We start from the raw sequence: 20376 nt of genomic DNA, 5'->3' as shown, positions 1-20376 counted from the left end.
AAATTCTTGATATTTTTTCTCCATATTCTTGACACAATTATTAAAAAAAAAACACTAAAATAAATATTAATTTGGCTAAATCTAGAGAGTTAAAAGAAAGTCAATACATATATTAAATATATTTCCTTGTAATTTAGGAATATTATCATTTTTTATTATTGTGTAATTGATTATTATTTTTCTTGAATTTTATTGTTCTTATCCGATTTTTGACTACTTACAAGCGGCCGCCGCCAGGTCCATGCAGTTGTTTCGAGCAGCTAGTGAAATATAGCCACGTAAGCATCCAGATCAGATTTAGAACATCCGGTCAGACCTCGTCTCTTCACTTCAAAAGGTACAGCCAGTAAAACTAGCATTGGCTAACTACAAATCAGTCCTCCAAAGCCACTTTTATTTTTATATCAGTTCCTGAACTAGAAAATATCTTGATTTCATCATCCAACTAGCAATGAATTAACAATCAATTGGATTCTTATTAAAATTTACGGATTTTATTAGCATGCACATATCTTAATTACTATGTTATTAAAATTATGTTTAGTTAGTGTTTTAAAATAAAAATAATTAAAGATATAAAAGATAGAACATGTTTTGTTAAAGAAATAAAAAATATATATATTTATAAAATTATTTTAAATTGAATTTTTGTACTGCCCTTTATCTCGACTACATAATCATCATTTTGTTCATTTACTCCTAAATTGACTGATGCATTCACGATAAATATCGTATCGCAAGCTTTCTTCTTCGAATTCAATTCAATGTAGTTAGGGCATAAATTTGTAACAATTTATAGTTTTAGGGGACTAATTTGTAGCTACCCCAAAGGTTTTTTTTTTTTGTTTTTAGGAAAACAAAAACAAAAAGGTTGAAGAAACAAAAAGCAAGAACAAAACGCATCGACTCTGTCTCTCTCGTTGACGCAAAGCAGAAGCTTTAGCACGGCGAAAGCCAGCCAAGCCTGAGAGAGAAGAAACCCAATAATCGTTAAAAAAAACTCTTTCTGCTTCGTGTCCTTTTCGTATCCTCTGCTTTCGTGTCCTCTCCTTTTCGTATCCTCTGCTTTACTACACGACACGTCGTTTTTACCTCCCTCCATACCCCTTCTTCTGCATATATTATTAGTAGATTTTGAGAGGTTCGATTTTGTTTGGGAATGGCAACGGAGACATCAAAAGACGAATTATTGCAGCTAATCAAGCGATTTAGTGCTTATTTAACCGTCAAGATCTCAAATCTCTTCTCTTTTAATACCCTGGTTGGTCTTTCAATCCCCTTTTTTTCTTTTTTTCAGTTTTTGCTTCGATCTGATTGGGATTTTTTTTCTTCTGATTAATGAGTTTTCAGGGTTTAGTGTATTTGTAAATGTAACTGAAATCGTGGGATGTGGTTTGATTGTTGAAAATATTGATAATTAATGGCGTGTGATTTTAGGGTAATTTAATTAATTCTTGGTTTAAATAGGGTAAAGATTGAAGCTTTTGGTTGTAGTAGGGGTTGAGTTTTGTTGAATTTAATAATTTTTTCTTGCTTAAAAAGGGTTTGTTTTCTTTTTCTTTTTTTGTTCAATTGTTTCTAATTAGTTGATTGGTTTAATTTGTAATTCTTTTTATTTTTTATTTTTTCTCTTGATGGGATTTTTTCTTCTATCCTCATTTGTTCTTCCTTTTGAGATAATGTTGAAGATTTAACGATGTTATTGTGAAAATTTTATTTGAAGTATTGAAATTTCATCAAATGTATATTAACATAGAGATTATTTCTTATTTTAAGAAATTAGAAAATTAAAAGAATAGTTTTATTTGTGGTATTGAAGTGTACTCACACGGGATATATTTGGTATCAGGATTCACGATCAGTTGGGGCTGTTGCGGGGCTTGCTGTTGCGATAGTCTTTACATGGAGGTTGTTGAGGTCAAATAGCGGACCTCGAAGAAGGCAGCCGAAACGGCAAGCTTCTACGACTAGTAGTTCTGTTGTGACTACTCAACCCAATGCGGTGTCGATACCTTCTGGGGGTGTTTGTTCATCTTCCGAGGATTTGAGAGTTCAAAATGTTGTTGATGAGTTCTTTCAACCAGTAAAAGTAAGAAACCGATTGTTAAATTGTGTTTTTTTTATGTAGACTTTTGTTTATTCTTAATAATGCTTTTCCTTTTGCTTTTCAGCCAACTTTGGCGCAAATTGTTAGGCAAAAATTGAGCGAAGGAAGAAAGGTAAATCCAATCTTAGAACACTAAGCATTATTATGACTGTGCTCTCCCTTTGTTAGCTCCTTTGTTTTCATATCTCATTAAAATTGTTTTGGAAAGTTTTATTTGTCCAGTCTATGTGCAGTGACATCGAGGTTTAATTCATGCACTTTGTTTATTTGTGTTAAGTATCCTCTCATTTAGATCACGGGTGGATTTTTAATTTCCTATATAAAAGAAGTTCCTTTAACAAAACATAAATTGTGACTTTTTCAGCTATGAGCCATAGCCAAAATGCATATTCCTAGAACTTATATGAACAACTTTGTTATAGGTATTTGAGTTTGGTTCCTTGCATCTATATGCCACTTGCCTCAAGTTATCTTCCAGCACATGTTACTAGTATTTTTTCATGCTTGTTGAACTTTTCATTACATGTTTTGTTGCTATAAATGCCCATGCATGCAAATTTTTTTAATGGATTCTCTCAATTCTGGTCCAGTTTTCAATTGTTTACTTCTAATACATGCTGTAAGTTTTAGGATTGCTAGTTATAATGCAACAAGAAAAATTGAGTTGTCTAATAAAGAAAGCCATTTCCCTCAATGTTTCATGCTTTGATGACTTGTTTTGTGTAGGTCACATGTCGTTTGTTTGAAGTAATCCTTGAGGAAAGCAGTCCAGAGGAGCTTCAGATTGTGAGCCAAGCAACTGTGAGGTCCTCTGTGCTGGAAGTGCTGTTAGAAATCACAAAATTTTGTGATCTTTATCTCATGGAAAGAGTTCTTGATGATGAGAGTGAAGTACGTACAAACTTCATGGAGAACAGTATTTTATCATCATTTCTCATTTATTGTAAAATATCATTATTTTTGTTGATATTTGTGTTTCATGGTACTAGCGAGCAGGGTTTTATTTGCATAGTTTACATGCCCTTGTATACGTGACTAGCATGTGGTTGTCATTAAGTCTAAATTTTTCTAACACAAAGATTTGATGAGACTTAATATTTCTGATTTAGTTATAATGAAGTTGGATGTTTCAGTTGGGTTAGTTCTCCTAAACTTATCTGTGTGGCTATATCAGCATGGTTGAAGTTATTTTCTGTAATGTTCTGTATGTTTTTGCTCCATCTTATTTGATTTATATATTTCTTCGAGTTGATTCAAACATTCAATTTGGATAGTCTTCAACTTTAATCTTTTTTTTTAATGGTTTATCATTGATCATTGGCTCTATTTGTCCTAAATTACTGTATATAATTTTAGATTTGGTGGAAAATAACTACAAAGAAATTTTAAAGTATCTGTTAATGATATAAATGTTATCCAGAAATGAGATGCCCCTGTTACTTCTGTGACTGTTAGATGTACTTTAACCTGATCTATGCTCCTATATTACGTTATTCACATTCTTTTTCATCTCCACATTAACTTATCAACAGTTTACTATTCTAATTGACCGACTCAATGTTTGCCTTCTATCAATGTTATTTTGCTTTTGCAATTGTCAGTTATTTATGGAATAAATGGTTTCTGCCGTGAATTACATCGTGAACTATTTTCCGCAGCAAAAGATTCTTGCAGCTTTGGAAAATGCAGGAGTTTTCACTTCTGGTGGTTTGGTCAAAGACAAGGTACTTAGAAATGCTTTCAGAATAATATGGTTTCTATGGTAGCTAATGAGCAAAATTTTCTCATGTGGAATTGTTACACATGCATGATGCAATACAGTTGTTTCGTACTGGCTATTACATCATAACATTTTTTCTGGTATATATTAGGTGTGTTTCCTGGCATTCCTTTATATAAGTTGAATTTCAACTTATTTATGATTTTTCATAGCATATTAAGACAGCATGCATGGTTATGTTGGCTGCCAGAATCCAACCGAGCCTTTTATGCAGGGAGTAGGGAAGAGGTTGAATTTCATGAAATAATGCTTTTTTTACTCCTGATAAATTTTGAAGACTCATCAACTTTCCAAGATCACCTAAGAAAGAGTGTGGCTAATAAGCTCAAATAATATGACAAATATCCCTTCTATATCTATAACATTTTATACTCTCGCCAATATTTGATAATCATTAAGAAGAAGCTGGACTTGCTCAACTAGCCAACAAGGATGGAATTATGGTGGTGTAAAAATACGAGGAGAATTTGTCATGTCTGGAAGGTATTTATTTATATTTATTTGTTTATTGATATAATCTGGAGACTTGGGGCACGTCTGGTACATTGTAATCCAATTTGTAACATATTCATGAATACATTATGAATGCTGTTTCATTTCTACCTGTGTTCAAAATATAACACCTGAGTATTCTGCTGAGTTTTTAATATTACCATTTGACGTTTTTTTTTCCATCATTTAATTTTGTCTTTTGTTCTGTTTGTCTTAATTTCTGAAAAATGCATCTGCAGGTTCTCTTTTGTAGCACAGAAACTGGACGGTCATCTTTTGTTCGACAACTAGAGCCAGATTGGCATATTGACACTAATCCTGAAATCCTTTTTCAGTTAGCTGTATGCTTCCTTCACATGCCACGTTTTGAATTCGTCTTTGAAATATTTTTTATTAAACACCATCTGAGTTCCTTTTTTTTTTATGGCAGCGATTTATCAAATATCAGCTTCATGTTTCTCCTACTAGAATTGAACGGACGGCTGCAAATGTGTTCAGTTCTCCATCCTTGGAACAGTTCTTCGGATGCATATGATGTATCGACCCATAAAACTTGAAAATAGAATTTATAAGTCAAAATAGTTTGTTCTTTCTGTTCCGACTGATTACAGCTAAACGTTTTTCAGGCAATCTTTCCTAGTTGCCGGTCTTCTGATGAAGGGCTGTCATGCCATGTATTCCACCGCTATTTCAAGCTCAAAGCTCTGTTTGTTTGAAATTTTTTGCACTAGGCTGGTCACATTTGAACTCACCCAACTGGATATTTCACATATGGATATCAATCAAGAATGTTTTATAAAACTCTTGGACTCCTGAATCTTGAGTAGATTCGACAAACAATCAATATTTCATGATTAAGGGTGTAGTTTGTAGTAGAGGTCCCTTTATGTATCGTATTAACAATTGGTCAAAAGAAAAAAAATATCTCTTTAACATGGCTTTTTCCTATACCTATGAATTCTATGGGACATTGGAAGAATCCTTTTTTATGTGTTTTGTCTTCCAATATCAGTAATTTATCAGTGAAAGGATATTCAGGTCTACACTTGCGATTCCCTTGCCTCATGGCCCTTTGTTCTTCAGTGAGATCAAAGAAAATAATCTTCATTTATTCATTCGTGAGATGCAATAAAAAAGAATTACATGTAATGGTACTTGTGCTCAATAATTCAAGCGGTTGTATACTTTTTCAAGCTTCATCTTTTAATCATTCCAAGTTACAGGCACATTTTAGCCAAGATGGCTTCATAACCTCGTGTATTATTGCCCTTGTCACCTTAAGAAAACACCCCATCACATTCATGTGAGGTAAACATCAGCTAGGAATTGGATAGATTTATCACAACATGCAAGCTCCTTTTCTGGAGGTGTCTGTATCAGCAAGCTAAGTCAAACTGATAGAATTCTCCAGATTCCGCAAATTCCATTAATTGACTTCTTACCAATTGTTAAGCATTTGCATGTGCATGGTTGGGATATTTGATATTCACAGCTTTGAAAGTTGAAATTGACTGATTTGCAATCTTCATTCTCTCCTTGGAGATCAAGTCAGAAAGGCAATTTGCCGCTAAATTATTCCCTTCTTTTCCCACACATAGCTCTCTGGTTGGGCCATATAATCCGAAATCTGAGCAATGGAGAGGTGGAGGAAAATTAAGCAGAGAATCTTTGACCTCAGAACCAAGGGCCGAACCAGCTGTTTGAGCTTCAAGCATGTCAAGAACCAAAAATTGAAGAAACAAGAACGTAGTTCATGATAAAGTGCCCAAAGTTACAAGAATTACTAAGCCAATGAAAAGAAAATGTAGACATAGCAACTCAGGTCAGTCCATTCCTTGAGGGGGTGAAGAACTTTGAGTATCTTCAACTGATAACTCTGTAACATCATCAACAGCATTGGAGACGATGGCCCTTTCAATTCTTTGTGACGCACCATTTATCATCATCTCTTTCTCCAAGTGCGAGCAATAGCTCTCAAAGACTCGAGAACTGACCACAACCCCAAAATCCAAGAGGAAAAGGAATTCCATTTCAAGCCTGTTCAATTCTGCATTGCTCACTCCTCCAACCCGTGCATAGAATGCGTTGTTATAGTGCCTGTAATGTTGCAGTTTACACAACTGACATGATTACATGACTTATCAAATGCACTCATCATTTTCAAATATTGATCTAATCCATTGAACTTATCAAATGTAATAAATGTAGTGGTGGAAGTGCCAATATAGGTATAGAAATGATCGGATTCTTCCAACTCTATTTATATAAGCAATTTAAAAAAAAAAATAAACGAAAAACTGAGCATTTAAGAGAATTATTATCAATTCAGCTAATATCATTTGTAGTCAATATTATTCGAAAGTTTTTCTTTTTCAAAAAAAAAAAAAAAGCGACCTATGTAATTTAGAAATGTGGATTAAAGTACTTGTTTGATCATGAAAATAGACTCTTAATCATTCTAACAAAAATGTGGATTAAAAACGAATTCTTAATTTGAATCTCGAAAATAGGAAGATGGGATTTAGAAATTAAAAGAAGTTAGTATCGAATCTATCGGGCCTTGATTTCAAGAAGAAAAAAGAAGAAGTAAATATAACAAGGAATCAAGCTTAGAGAACAAACACACAAGAACATAAAGAGATGTAGTCCATTGAAAGAGAGAAAACTCACACATCATCCAGCATCTTAGAAGCAACCATGACACTTGTAACAAGCAACCTATGTACATTCAGTGAAATCACAAGAGAGTCGGGATGCTTATGTGTCAGCCTGTCTATATAAACATATCCGACCACAAAACACGATGGGCTACAGCTTGTGTACTTGTAAAGTCTCTCCAAGTACTTTACTATGCTTATGTTAGGAGCCCTCACACCATGGAACACATTCAAGCTCTTCCCGACCCTAGCCAAACCAGAGCTCACCCCATCTAGCTTTTTATCCATGTCATCCACAAGCTTGTCATTTCTAGCCACCAGCTTCTCTATCACATGAGATAATATGGTTAGGACTCTTGGTGTTGTTGACTCAGACGGGCTCGGCTCTGACTGCCGGCTGAGGTTGCTGGTGAGGTCGCCAGAGCCCAACATTTGAAGAGAGTTGTTGGAACATTGTTGGGTGGTTTATCTAGTCTGTGAGTTGGGGGGGTGAAGGGGGTTGTCGACACGTGGACGTTGACGACACGTCCAGTGCGAGGTGATGGGATTTGATGAAGTAGAAGAGATGGAAGTATCTGAGAAATGAATGGTGGGATGTGGGAATGTCGCTGGTGTGGATTGGGTGGTAGGGTAAAGGGGTCCCAAGGTGAATGACAGAAAACGAAGATGGACCTTACATGGACAATAGCGATTCATGAAACAAGTGGCTCACCTTGCCTGGCCTTAAACAGAAAGCACAAGTAAGTCAGACTGTCACGAGCAAATCCCCCTTGTCTACCTGCAATGACGGCTTACCAGAATCTCGGGCTACGAAGCGGACGATTCTTTTTTAAAAAAAAAAAATCAGATTCCGAGTTTTTTTTCTTTTTTTTATCATTGTAATTAAGCATGAAAAAATATATTGTTTTGAATTTTTAAAATATTATTTTTTCTATCAATATATCTTTTATTTGTCCAAGCCTCCGCAATGTTTTTAAGATCCCGTTTGTTTGCTGGAAAGTAGTTTTTTTTAAAAAAGTAAATTTCGAGAAAGTGAATTCCGGAAAAGTGAATTATTTTCTGATGTTTGGTAGTGTAATGGAAAATAAGTAGGAAAACATTTTCCAGTGTTTGGTTATGTCATGGAAAATGAGCTGCAAAATAACTTATTAATGTTTTATTTTTTCTAAATTTATTAAAATAATGATGAACAAATCTTACAAATTAAAAAGTTGAATGAGAATGAAATTGAAAAAAAATATAATTTTATAAATTATCTCAAATAAAATAAATAATAATCAAAATAATAGATATCAAATCTAAAAAATAAAAGAAATAAAAGATGAAGAAATTAAAATAATAATAATTAACATTTCATAAATTATTTCAAATAAAATAAGTAACAATCAAAAGAATGAGAATCAAATTTGATAGATAAAAAATTTCAATAAAAAAATGATAAGGGAAAAGCAAATAACAATTATAAAAATGAGGACCAAAGTTAATATAAAAATTAAATTTTAAGAGATGAAATTAAAAAATAAATATTCAAAACAAAATATATATATATATATATATATATAGCAATCAAAAGTTTGAGGACTAAATTTGATATAATCAGCAAATAATATGACATTTCTAAATTTTTCACAACTTCTGGAAAGTGTTTTCCGCCCAAATTTTTCAGGAAAACACTTTCCTGAAAACCAAGCCAAATTTTTCTTTGACTGTAAAGTGTTTTCCGTTAACCAACTTTTCTAATGACAAACAAACACTGGAAAATTTAAAAAATGATTTTCCGGAAACCACTTTCCGGGAAACAAACATGACCTAAATGAAGAATTGTTTTTGTTTTAAAAAAATCAAAATAATATATAAAAAATAAAAAATACAATAAATTTATGTTATAAATCTATCCAGACTTTCTAATAATAAAAAACCGATTCCAATTGATTTTTTTATGTTAATGTTATTATTTTTAAATCAAATATATAATAACTCAAAATTAATTATTAAAATTAAAATTTATAAGAGCATTTAAAAACTATATAAAAAATAGAAGGTAAATAAATATATTAAATGTTTTTTTTTAAGTGTAAGAATAAAAGAGTCAAAGGTCAAGCCCACACACGATGTCTGAGGCCTTGATTAGGTTTGAATTTGATAAAACTTGGACTTGTAGATCTAGAAAAAAACCATCTGATCTATCAGGTTAACTCGGCACTCGAGTGATCCATGGAGTGATCAACATGGATGTTCACTTTTTAAGGCTTCTTTTTTCTTTTCTTTTTTTAGTAACTTTTTTCAGTCCTGGGAATGTGGATATACTGATTGCTCCGCCTTTTCTTTTCCTATGCCAACATTTTCTTTAACAAACTGAAAAATTAAATCTATAGATAATTTTTTATAGCATGCCAACGAACATTTTTATGTTAAAAACTGTCATATAAGTGTTTTTTTATATCATGTCAACGGACATTTTAATGATAAACACTGTCAAATAAGCAAGCGGTTTTACCTAGAACGGACAACTTTTTTTAATTTGGGATATTAAATCCTAAAAAAAAAATTAATTTTTTCGAGTTGAATCAGTATCAACTACTTAATCGAGTTAACTCTTAAGTCATGATTAATAACATATCAAATGATTAAGAAAATATATTACGATGCTTCATAAAGCACCAAAAAAAATACCCTAATTCTTATAGTGATGTAGGTTTCTTTTAGCATACCCTCCTAATTCTTTTAATGTTGGAGGTTAATTAGCTAGTCAAATAGAAAAGCTTAGCGCTATAATGACAAAGTAATTGATGAATGATATATACTTCTAAATTGTGTATCTTTGAATAACCTATTCCTTTTTTGAACAAAAAATTTGAACGATCATATAGACTACGACTAAGAGTGGAATGGATAAAAACCTTTTTTCCAGCAAAAAACGAGGTTGCCGTTTAAAACTGTAGATCATGCTGCTTGCAAGAAGTAAGCATTTGTTTCTACACATTATGGTTGCTGGGTGCAAGTAATTTGTCTTCCTCAGATGAGATCTCCGAAAGCTGAAGATTTGACTTGGAACTCATTTTAGTCCATTCGTTTTCGACACGGAAGAAAACCCATTGGAATCGGCGAATCATCTCTAAGGCAGTGATTGTGAACACTGTAAGGTAATTGTGCCGAAGATGGGCAGACAGCTTGTAAGTCCATGCCAAACGCAGAATGAAATTGCTTCCTATCACCCAAAAATAAACCTGCAACTCCAAATTTATACAGTAAGATGACAGAACAAGAACAGCTAGGAAAGATAATAGGAAGACTATGGTGAAAACAAATGGTCACTCGGTTAATCTGAGATGTCAATGGGCAAATTGGTTGTCTTGTTGCCTATGAATAATTGGATCTAGGTGTTGAACAAACAGGCCAAAAGTATCAGAGACAGTTTAACTAAACCCAGCAAGACAACCATAATCCTAAAATAACTGCTGTGAATAGGAGTGCTGTAGAATTCTTACCCATTTCCGTCCATGTAATAGGTGTGAACAGAGACTCGGTTTGTTAAATTTGAAAATTCGGGTGAAGCAGCTGGCAAAAGAAAAGGAAACTCAATATCAGGCCTATCAGTCAATATTTTTGATGAGGTAAAAAAGCTTAGAAATAAACATGGTTTCAGTAGCAGATCATATTTTCAAAATGATGCCAAACAAACAAACGAATTAACATCATTAGTACAGTAACAACATTTGTAAAAAATTAGAGAATAAAAAATAATCCAGAAGTTAAATAACTGTCCTTCAATTATCCTCTGAAACTACAGTTATAACTCCAATTTCAAAGTCAAGGGTTCATGAAATCCTGTTCTTTTATTAGTAATAGTACAAAAGGCAAGCTGTAGAAAAGGGTGTGTCATAGTTCAAAGTTTCTACATGCTGTTTTGAATGCAAAGCAAAGCCAGTAAAATCACCAGGAAGACAAGGAAGCCAACCTAATACAATTCAAAACACAAAAAAGAAACTGGATCTCTGGGATGTTTTAGAATGTCAGGGTGAGTTGATTCTCAATAAGTGAGACCAATGGTAATGGCATTTTCGAGTAATCTAATTTGAAGATCACTCGCAAGTAACTTTTCAGATTGTAATTGAGAAACAGTACAATAGCAATCATCATACCTCAAGTCCCAATCCCTGGTCACATCCCAGTAGAACGAATATAATGAGTTTAAGACACCTGAGAGAAGCCACAGTGGCCTATAGAAGTTCGTCCAACTATCTGGGAGGACATGGTATTTAAGGGCTGAAACAAAAATCACTGGTACAGCGGTTGAATATTTTAAAGCTGAAACAGCAAGTAAATAAAGTTAATACAGTATTGCACCAAACAACATGCCTTGTATGAAGTCCAAAAGAAGAAGGAAAAAATAATACCATATAGAATTGTTAGCCTGAATACCAAATAATAAACTAGCACATAGATTGGAGGGTAATGAAAGGAAATTTCAAAGTAAATTCACCATTAAAAAGAGCTGTTTTCTCCTTAGTATCCTTGTATTGTCGAAGACACTGAAATAATCGGAAAATGTAAGGCAAAACTAGAATTATAGGGATGCCAATGGAGTGGCTGCCGCAAACAGAGTCAGCTTCAAACCATGCTATGGTGGCAACCTGAACACAAAATATCTTGCAATAAGCCTCATAGAACCATCATTTGTAGCAAACCAGATTCATACAGGAAGTGTCATTCATAATAACACTGAGAGGATAGAAACTGCTGCAAGTTAAATTTGCTGGTTAGGCTAGGCAGTTCAAATTATTAGCTTGAAATGTGAGCTAAAAGAAATGCACAAAGTCCTGTAAGATTAAAAAAAAAAAAGTTCCATAAAACCATGAAGACGTCATTTTAAATTGAATCTGGTAGCAAACAAGACTAGCAAAGGAACAATACACTAACCTGGCGATGGACCATACGACAAACTGAGCGCTCCAGATCTGAGAACACCTGCACAAAGTTGGTATATATAAGAATATCAAGAAAGTATAGGAATTCAACAAGCATCAAGAAACCATTTCCTCATCTGTCACTCTGAATACAAATATTGGTTACAACTATATCATATTCTCTTCAATATTTCTTTGGAATAATATGACAAAGGAAAGTGCAAGCCTGACAAAGTGGATGATGCATTGATGATCACCACGTTTTTTATTCCAGAAAGGAAAAAAATTGAATTCATCAAGTATAATGTGCCTAACACAGATACCATAGTGCAATCCAATTACACACTTTATCAGCTGGTTCAAAGCTTATTCTCCAACAATATGGAATCCTTGCACATAGCAGATAAACCCACATGAAATAGAAGGCTTTTAAAAACTGCAATCATCAACCATTTTCAAATAAAGTCCTAAACTCTCTTATCTGGGAATTGACCACAGAAGGCAACATCGACAATAAGAGAAAACAAAGCATACCTTTGACATGGAGGTCAAAATATCAGCTAAGAAGAAGTCAGAAAATGTAATAGCCTGTAACAACAGCGGAAACAAAAAATGGGTGTAAATATAAAAAATTAAATAAAGACAATTTGAACTGCAGCTGCAATTACACAGTACATTTCTCTCCCAGACCAATGAGTCAATTGTCCAATAGTGCTCGCTCTGGGTTCCTCCAAGAGAGTTTATGATGGGTAGGAATTACAAGTCTAAAGGAATTCTGGTATAATAAAGTAGTTGCTACAAACTATTAACAAGCGTCCATTGAGTTCAGACCAATTAAATTAAAAAAATCAGACAACACTTAGATTTTGTCAATGAGGTACAAGCCACCAAATTATTTGATACTTAGTCACGGAGCTTTTTAAGTCTAGATTTTTATATTAGAAGTCCACTCAACAGATCAAAAGGTTGATAATTGGCATGAATTAACCACAACAAGAATTAATGAGACAAGCCCCAAAAATTTTTTTAACTTGCCTGTAAAGGGAAAACTATCCGCCAAAGAGTCCTTAGCAAGTAGTAGCGGGATGACAAGTAAAAAATATCGAAGGGGAATATCAAAATCAAGGCAACAGCACAGTACAAGAAGACCTGTGATAATAGAGAACGTTAATTGATTGTATTTCCATTATAAATACCAGTGGTGATAAAAAAAAGATGAAGATTTAATTCTGACAATGCAGTATAGGATGGAAGGACTTTACTTTTCAGTCATATAATCATGATATTCAGAATATTATATTCAAGAATATCATTTTTCTTGTCATCCAAACATTATTTTTTTTGTACCAAATTATACCGTATGCTTTACTTTACAATTTTCAATTGAGGTTCAAATTTTGCAGCCCAGAAACTATTTTCCTAGTTCACGTATATAATCTTCAAAAACCAACATGTTTTGCATTATACTTCAGCAAACTCATCTCTTTCTCTATGCATAAGTGACTTCTTGTAGTTCGTTTTTTCAGCACAGTAACTATTTTACAAGTTCAAATATATAATCTTCACCGTGTTTCGCAATACAATAGAACATGCTAAAACACTCATCTCTTTCTCTATACATAAGTGACTCATGGATAGTTCGGCCATGTGATGACATGCAGGAGTAGGAGAGACCACTACCAGAGGACCACACTGATATAGATCTTCTAAACTGACAAACTTTCAATTGTTTATGACACTCGTACTTCCTAATTCCTATAGCAACTTCTCCAACTTAGTGACAAGCTTAAAAGTAATAAGGTCAACACAGATGAAATAGACATCGGGAAACTGATAATCACCTTAATAAATCTATTAAATGAATCTCATATTTTTTCTCAATAATGAATATCATCATCTATTTGAAATGCTAAACTTGTGCACTTAATTATTCATGTAGGAGAAAACAGAAATCCTCTTGAAGCATGAACAAATCATTGCAAGAAGTAAGGAAATGAAAAAAGAACCCATAATAAATCACTAAGTGAACAAAAGAAATTGTCAGCAAAATATAAGATCATCTATTACACTGGTTGTGATGCAGCCAATGATACTTCTCCGTGAGAATATAGGTAAAGATATGCTGTCATGCTAATTGGGACAATGATGGTCATCCATGTGGCAACCTGCAATGAACAAAATGGCAAATTAACCTCAAAAGGTGCACATGAAAGCAATAAACATGGACTAGAAAACAAGTTCTGGATAAGAGAAAAGAAAAGGAGAAGACAAACTACAAGGAAACAAAATTATCTCATCCTCTAAACGAGACATTTTGCTGCTCAAATATCACATCATGTGGCACAAAAGGCACTTTGATCATGTAGTGCTTGCTTAACAAATATCCAATAGGTAACTGGAACCTAAATCACTAATCACAACAGGCTACATATGTTCCAACCTAAGATGTAAAAGATTAGCAATACCAAAAGGAAAAAAAAAAAAAAAAAACAACAAGGGGAACAATAAGGTATGACAGATCTAATGCATCAGTTTTAAAATACAAACCTTCCATATTTCTCTGTGGGTAAGATGATTTTGGTCCAGATCAAAAATCTTGGCATAGCTGATGGTAGACTGTGCAAAAACCCACAAATTAACTCCCCAAAGCCACACCATCATAGTCTGCAAACCAAAAACCATACAAAAATTTCCTCACTGTAGAAATAACAAGATTAACATATTCTAATGTCAATAAAAACAAAGGTAACTAACCACAAGAAGAAGAGGATTGTAATACAAAAATGCTTCGTAAAGAAAAAGGTCCCGCAAATTCACACTCATTCTCATAACAGAATCCCATCCAATCTACAAAATTCAAACATACACCAAAACATGAACTTGTAATCATAGGTAATAAACACCAGTCATAAACAAATAGAAGAATATAAGTCTCACCTTGCAGCAAAAAAAACCCCAGAGAAAAAACAACAGTACCTATCCAACAATTAACCTCATTTAGCATTTTCAAACACCTCAATATAACAAAAAGAAAACAGATGGCCAAATAAGTAAGAACAAAAACCTTGAATCTCCATAATAATATCGGAGACGGCATTATAGCTGCAGTACTAATCGGTAAGCTAGGAATTTTCAAATCATCTGACTCTGTCGAATGTAACAAACCTTCCATTTCAGTGTTTCCCTGTTCACCATCTAACAAGTATTGCATGATACAATTATTGGATCAACAATCTTTCTTTTTTTTTCTAAGAAAACACACATTAAACTCAGCATTAATATCTAAAAGAGCATTCCAATAATAATCTTTTATTAATATTATTTCTACCAAGATCAAAGACGACAGGTCGGCTACCAGACTTCCTTAAGTGCGGACTATTGCTAGGCGGTACCACTTGTCCTCCAAACATAGATTTAATTGCTGATACTTTACAACCCTGCAATATACACACACACGCACACAACAGATTTCATCTACTAAAATACAAACAAACAAAAATTAATTAATCCAATAATGCAGTTACTTAGTCATCAAAATCTAATGCTTAGAATTAAGTGAAATTGAATCTTAATTAAATTTTTAATAAATATCAATACAAATACGTATAAAAATATGAGAAAAAAGTGAAATTATATATAAAAACTGAAATAATAAATAAATGCTGGTTAAGAAATCAACATTGCAGAATTTCATAGAGAAAACAAGATTGATTAATTAATTAGTTAAGAAGTTAATTTACTGAAGCAGACGCTGTAAGTGATTGAAGCTTAAGCTAAAATTAGAGTCAGAAATCGGATCTAAAATTAAAATAGAAAAGAAAAACCAAATTTACTAACCTGGATCGAGTGATTAACAGTAACGGTAAGATTAACGTGAAAAGTTTGGATCGCAAGAATTTCACAGAGAAACAGAGAGGGAGAGGGAGTTGATTAATTGATTAAAAATGTGATTAGAGGGAAAGATTAACTGAGAAGCTTAAGAATAAGGTGAAGACTTGGATCTAAACTGAATTAGAGAAGGAAGAAATGGAGATCCAGAGATCGACTTACAGAGGAAGATAGTGATTATTGTTAATCAGATTGATGTTGGATTTGATCTTTGTGATTATGGAGATCGACGAGATGGGAAGAAATGCATTTATTTTGTTTTGTTTGTTTGGAGGGATTTTTGAGTGTACAAAATGAAAATGTTTTCTTCTAGGAAAGAATTTATTGTCATATTTGTTGGGAGAGAGCTTGTCCGGCTTTGGGTCATTATAAAGAACAGAAATAACGAGAACGTTTTAATTTGTGGTAGTGATGATTTTTAAATTGTTTTTTATTTATAAATATATGAAAATAATATTTTTAATTTTTTTATATTAGTATATCAAAATAATTTAAAAATATTAAAAATTTTAATTTAAAATAAAAAAATTATTTTTTTATAAAAACACCAACCGATGGACTCTTCAAAACTATCATTTTGAAAAAAAAATATTTATGGTTGATGGAGATTTTTATTTAGATATAGTTTGCCATTAACTTTTATTTTTTAAAGTAATTTTTAAATTATTTTTTATTTTTAAAATTAATGTTTTTTAATATGATTTTAGATGGTTTTAATATGATTATATATATATATAATAATAATAATAATTATGAAAAAAATATAACCTTAATGTATTTTCAACTAAAACACACTTTTAAAAAATATTTATATCATATTATTAAACACACATTTAACTTTGATCAATTTGATTGGTTGGTCCGAGAAATTTAGGATTTAAAATCTAGCCCTGAGTTTTTAATTGAATTGAATATGATACTAACCCGATTAAATTCAATTAACTCGATCAGATTTTTAGTGATTTAGTTTATTTCAACAAAACCTAGTCCAAATCTAATTTTGGTCAATGACTTGCTAAAAAAAATATTGTTGTATTAATAAAATTAATTAATTCAAATTAACAATTCAATGATCCATATTTTTTTCTAGCTCAATTTCTAGATTGAGTCCGATAATTATAATTCATTACCCGAGCCAAGTTGACATTAAGAATTTGTTTGTACATGTCATATTGATAAAATAATATTTTAATTTTTTCTTAAATCTTTAAGTTCTTGGTACATAATATTCATCAATCCTCTAATTTTGAGAGAAAAACAGAGCATAGTAATATTTCATCATCACCATGTTTAAGTGGGGTCCAAAATCTACTATATTAATATTAGACATGAGCTGTTTAGTTTATAATCATTCATTATATAATATTAAGTTGGATAAGAGCACTAAAATGTTCAAGTTTTAAAAAAAACTCTTTTAGAAAAAAAAATTAATCAGATTTTATTATTTATGGCTTCGATGAGATAAAATAATAGATTGAAAAGAATTAATTCTTCATAAACCAAGAAATTATAAACTCAAATCCAAGTTCAGATTAGATTGGTAAAATATAATTTTTTATAGCCTAAAATTTTATTTTATAATAAACTCAAACTCATGTTCATGCTCGTATTTAAAGTTTGATGATCTTTAAACTTAATTTTAACTTTTCACAATTTCACTAAAAAAACTCATGTTCTAGAGGGTTTTGAATTTTTCTAAAACATGTCAATTGAGGGTTATTTAAAGATTAATTTTTTATTCATCTATAATTTATTTAAATTATATCAATATTTTATGTTAAAAAGTTTATATTGAAGATTAAAAAATGAACAACTCAACTTTTAATTTGGGTATTAAAAAAATGATTAAAAACATTAGCATCTAAGAATTTAAATTATTCAACCGTATATAAAAAAAGAAGCTCAACCATAAGACTTGAGATTTTAATCCGTGTCGATGGAGGATTATTCTCATTGTGTATTTTAAGAGTTTGGTAAGCTTCTCTTAAAAAACACTTCATTATCACTACGCCATGTTTGGCTGTGTTCGCAAAACACGGGAGCCAATCCCGCCGCGCTCAACTCATCTTGCTACGCAAAGCAAAAACATTTTTCTGTAGCGAAACAACTTTCGTCACAAGCTACACGCTGCTTTACGTGAAAACTGAAAAGCACCCGCAAAAGTACCAAAATCTATGGATCTTTTTACCTGCTTCCCGCCACGTTCTACTATTTTGTTATGCTAAGGACTGTTTGGTATCACTTGAGTGTTTTATTTTTTGTTTTCCATTTTTTTTTAAAATGATTTGGATACCAAATATATGGTTCCTAAAAATTTTCATGAGTTATTATATTTTAATTTTATTTTCTTGGGTGCTTTTTTTTTGGTAAATACTAGTCACTATTGAAAATGAAAATTGAGTTAATACATTTTTTTTGTATTTTATACTATAGGATTAGGTTCTTATAATATAGTTTATAACAGGCTAGGGCTGGCTTAAATTATTTTTCTCATCGTTTTTTCAACACCCTTTTTTAATTGTAAAGAGGACAAGGACATAATTATTCTATTTTTAATATATATATATATATATATATATATATATATATATATATATATATATATATTAATTACCATGACAAGGACAGTTATAGGATGATACATCTCCTCCGTCTATATGTGATAACAAAGGCAAGAAATCTACCAAATATCTGTTAAAAAACCTACCAAATATATATGATAAGATTTTACATATATACCTAATATGGTATCCTATTTATCCCATGCAATATTTGCACAAATGCTCACTCAGTGCACACTATGCCTATAAATACACATTCAAATATGCTTTCTAGGAATGCCTTTTAATTTCATAAGAGAAAATGCTGAAGCATTTGGAGATCTTTCTCACCATTCTAATCTTCTCAAGTGCTCATGAAGCAAAAGAGTCTATAACTAGCATGGACCCTCCTCGTTCAATTCCTTTAGACTTGCTTCATGTCTCAGAAACCAAGCCTTTGAAATACCCTCCATCTGAATCTAACCCTAGTCCTCCTCATCTAGCCTCTTTAGACTCGCTTCGAGTCTCAGCAGCAGCTGATCCTTTGAAATACCCTCCATCTGAACCTAATCCTGGTCCTCCTCATCTAACTTCTTTAGACTCGCTTCGAGTCTCAGTAGCTGACCCTTTGAAATACCCTCCATCTGGACCTAACCCTGGTCCTCCTCATCTAGCCTCTTTAAACTCGCTTCGAGTCTCAGAAGCTGACCCTTTGAAATACCCTCCATCTGGACCTAACCCTGGTCCTCCTCATCTAGCTTTTTTAGACTCGCTTCGAGTCTCAGCAGCAGCTAATCCTTTGAAATACCCTCCATCTGGACCTAACCCTGGTCCTCCTCATCTTGCCTCTTTAAACTCGCTTCGAGTCTCAGAAGCTGACCCTTTGAAATACCCTCCATCTGGACCTAACCCTGGTCCTCCTCATCTAGCTTCTTTAGACTCGCTTCGAGTCTTAGCAGCAACTAATCTTTTGAAATACCCTCCATCTGGACCTAACCCTGGTCCTCCTCATCTAGCCTCTTTAAACTCGCTTCGAGTCTCAGAAGTTGACTCTTTGAAATACCCTCCATCCGAACCTAACCCCGGTCCTCCCCATGCTCTTCATTGAAATGGGTCAAGAAATGGTGATATGGGTCGGGTCTCTTCCACCTGATCAAGGTCAGGGTTTTTCCCTTTATGTTAAAAATAAATAAATTAATAAAATCGGGTTCAAATCATCCCTATTATTCGAAAGAACATTGTTATATCGTTTCTGGGCTGAGTTGCTGAATGTTACTCGATGCATGCATGTTTATATTTCTGACAAGTAATTAAAAAGAATAAGAAGAGCTCAAATCCTGTTCAGATAAATCAATTATTTATACAAAAAAGGTTATAAGAATCCGTTTTTAATTTCTCCTTCGTCTCTAATTTAAATTAGTCACATTAATTTCCAATCCAAACTTTAAGACCATATTGTAAAGAAAAAGAAATTTAATAAATCAAGAAAATCAAGAACTCACCACCACAACACTTGAAAGCTTGTCCTTTAATTTTCGAACCAATGTTGCAAAGCACACTGCATAACTAGCAGGGATGGGAGCAAAAGCCATGAAGGGGTACAAGATGATTGTGTAATATTGTTCTATAAAAATTGTTGGCTATAAAAGGATTAATATAATTAAAATTTATAGGAATATCATTTCAGTTAATGATATCAATTAAATGAATTATTTTTTAGAATTATATTAAATGACTTTACATGAATTTGAATTTTTGTATTTAATTTTTTTCCCATCTCGGTTATGATAAAAAAAATGCAAAGTATCATCCAAACCAGATTTTCCTGATCCCTTTATTTATTTATTATTTGAAGATTTATAAGAAATAGAGAAAACTTTATAGCAAGCTGTCAAATCTAATTCTATGAAAAATTCAAAAAAAAAAAAACTTAGGTAATTTAATCACTTGATCACCTTCTAGATCATTGTATCAATTGTTTTTACTAAAATAAAAAAAATTACCA

General features: G+C 32.4%; 4 protein-coding genes across 9 annotated transcripts; 2 read left to right on the top strand and 2 right to left on the bottom strand.

The window, feature by feature from the left end:
- Positions 1-877: 877 nt before the first annotated feature.
- LOC7485002 (peroxisome biogenesis protein 22) lies at positions 878-5180 on the top strand. 3 transcript variants are annotated; one of them, XM_006380253.3, is made up of 8 exons: positions 878-1261; positions 1850-2089; positions 2172-2219; positions 2834-2998; positions 3766-3831; positions 4619-4720; positions 4810-4915; positions 5006-5180. In XM_006380253.3, exons 1-7 carry the CDS (start codon positions 1160-1162, stop codon positions 4912-4914), a joined length of 828 nt encoding a protein of 275 aa, XP_006380315.1. In that variant the 5' UTR covers positions 878-1159; the 3' UTR covers position 4915; positions 5006-5180. The 3 variants fall into 3 exon arrangements, with proteins under 3 accessions (XP_006380315.1, XP_052310454.1, XP_052310455.1); XM_052454495.1 differs by having other exon boundaries at positions 880-1038; positions 1070-1261; positions 4810-5180; XM_052454494.1 differs by having other exon boundaries at positions 879-1261; positions 4810-5180.
- A 929-nt stretch (positions 5181-6109) lies between these two features.
- Positions 6110-8316, bottom strand: LOC7485003 (cyclin-U1-1). The gene is made up of 2 exons (XM_002310428.4): positions 7050-8316; positions 6110-6476 (listed from the first exon to the last, which is right to left on the bottom strand). Exons 1-2 carry the CDS (start codon positions 7466-7468, stop codon positions 6203-6205), a joined length of 693 nt encoding a protein of 230 aa, XP_002310464.1. The 5' UTR covers positions 7469-8316; the 3' UTR covers positions 6110-6202.
- Positions 8317-9811: 1495 nt separating this feature from the next.
- LOC7486043 (uncharacterized) lies at positions 9812-16193 on the bottom strand. 4 transcript variants are annotated; one of them, XM_024605891.2, is made up of 14 exons: positions 15781-16193; positions 15299-15380; positions 15008-15138; positions 14881-14919; positions 14698-14790; positions 14491-14607; positions 14013-14108; positions 12979-13092; positions 12478-12531; positions 11957-12004; positions 11520-11670; positions 11179-11344; positions 10525-10594; positions 9812-10263 (listed from the first exon to the last, which is right to left on the bottom strand). In XM_024605891.2, the coding sequence occupies exons 2-14, from the start codon at positions 15351-15353 to the stop codon at positions 10012-10014; spliced, it is 1386 nt and encodes a 461-aa protein (XP_024461659.1). In that variant the 5' UTR covers positions 15354-15380; positions 15781-16193; the 3' UTR covers positions 9812-10011. The 4 variants fall into 4 exon arrangements, with proteins under 4 accessions (XP_024461659.1, XP_002310465.2, XP_024461658.1 ...); XM_002310429.4 differs by having other exon boundaries at positions 15272-15380; positions 15781-16192; XM_024605890.2 differs by having other exon boundaries at positions 15272-15380; positions 15994-16192.
- A 2500-nt stretch (positions 16194-18693) lies between these two features.
- Positions 18694-19479, top strand: LOC18100865 (vegetative cell wall protein gp1). The gene has a single exon (XM_006380255.2). It carries the CDS (start codon positions 18694-18696, stop codon positions 19477-19479), a length of 786 nt encoding a protein of 261 aa, XP_006380317.2.
- Positions 19480-20376: the final 897 nt, after the last annotated feature.

The sequence above is a fragment of the Populus trichocarpa genome, chromosome 7, assembly GCF_000002775.5.
Source record: "Populus trichocarpa isolate Nisqually-1 chromosome 7, P.trichocarpa_v4.1, whole genome shotgun sequence".
NCBI classification, from domain to species: Eukaryota; Viridiplantae; Streptophyta; class Magnoliopsida; order Malpighiales; family Salicaceae; genus Populus; species Populus trichocarpa.
The sequence above is the reverse complement of the archived record's forward strand: the minus strand, read 5'-3'. Positions and strand labels throughout refer to the sequence as shown.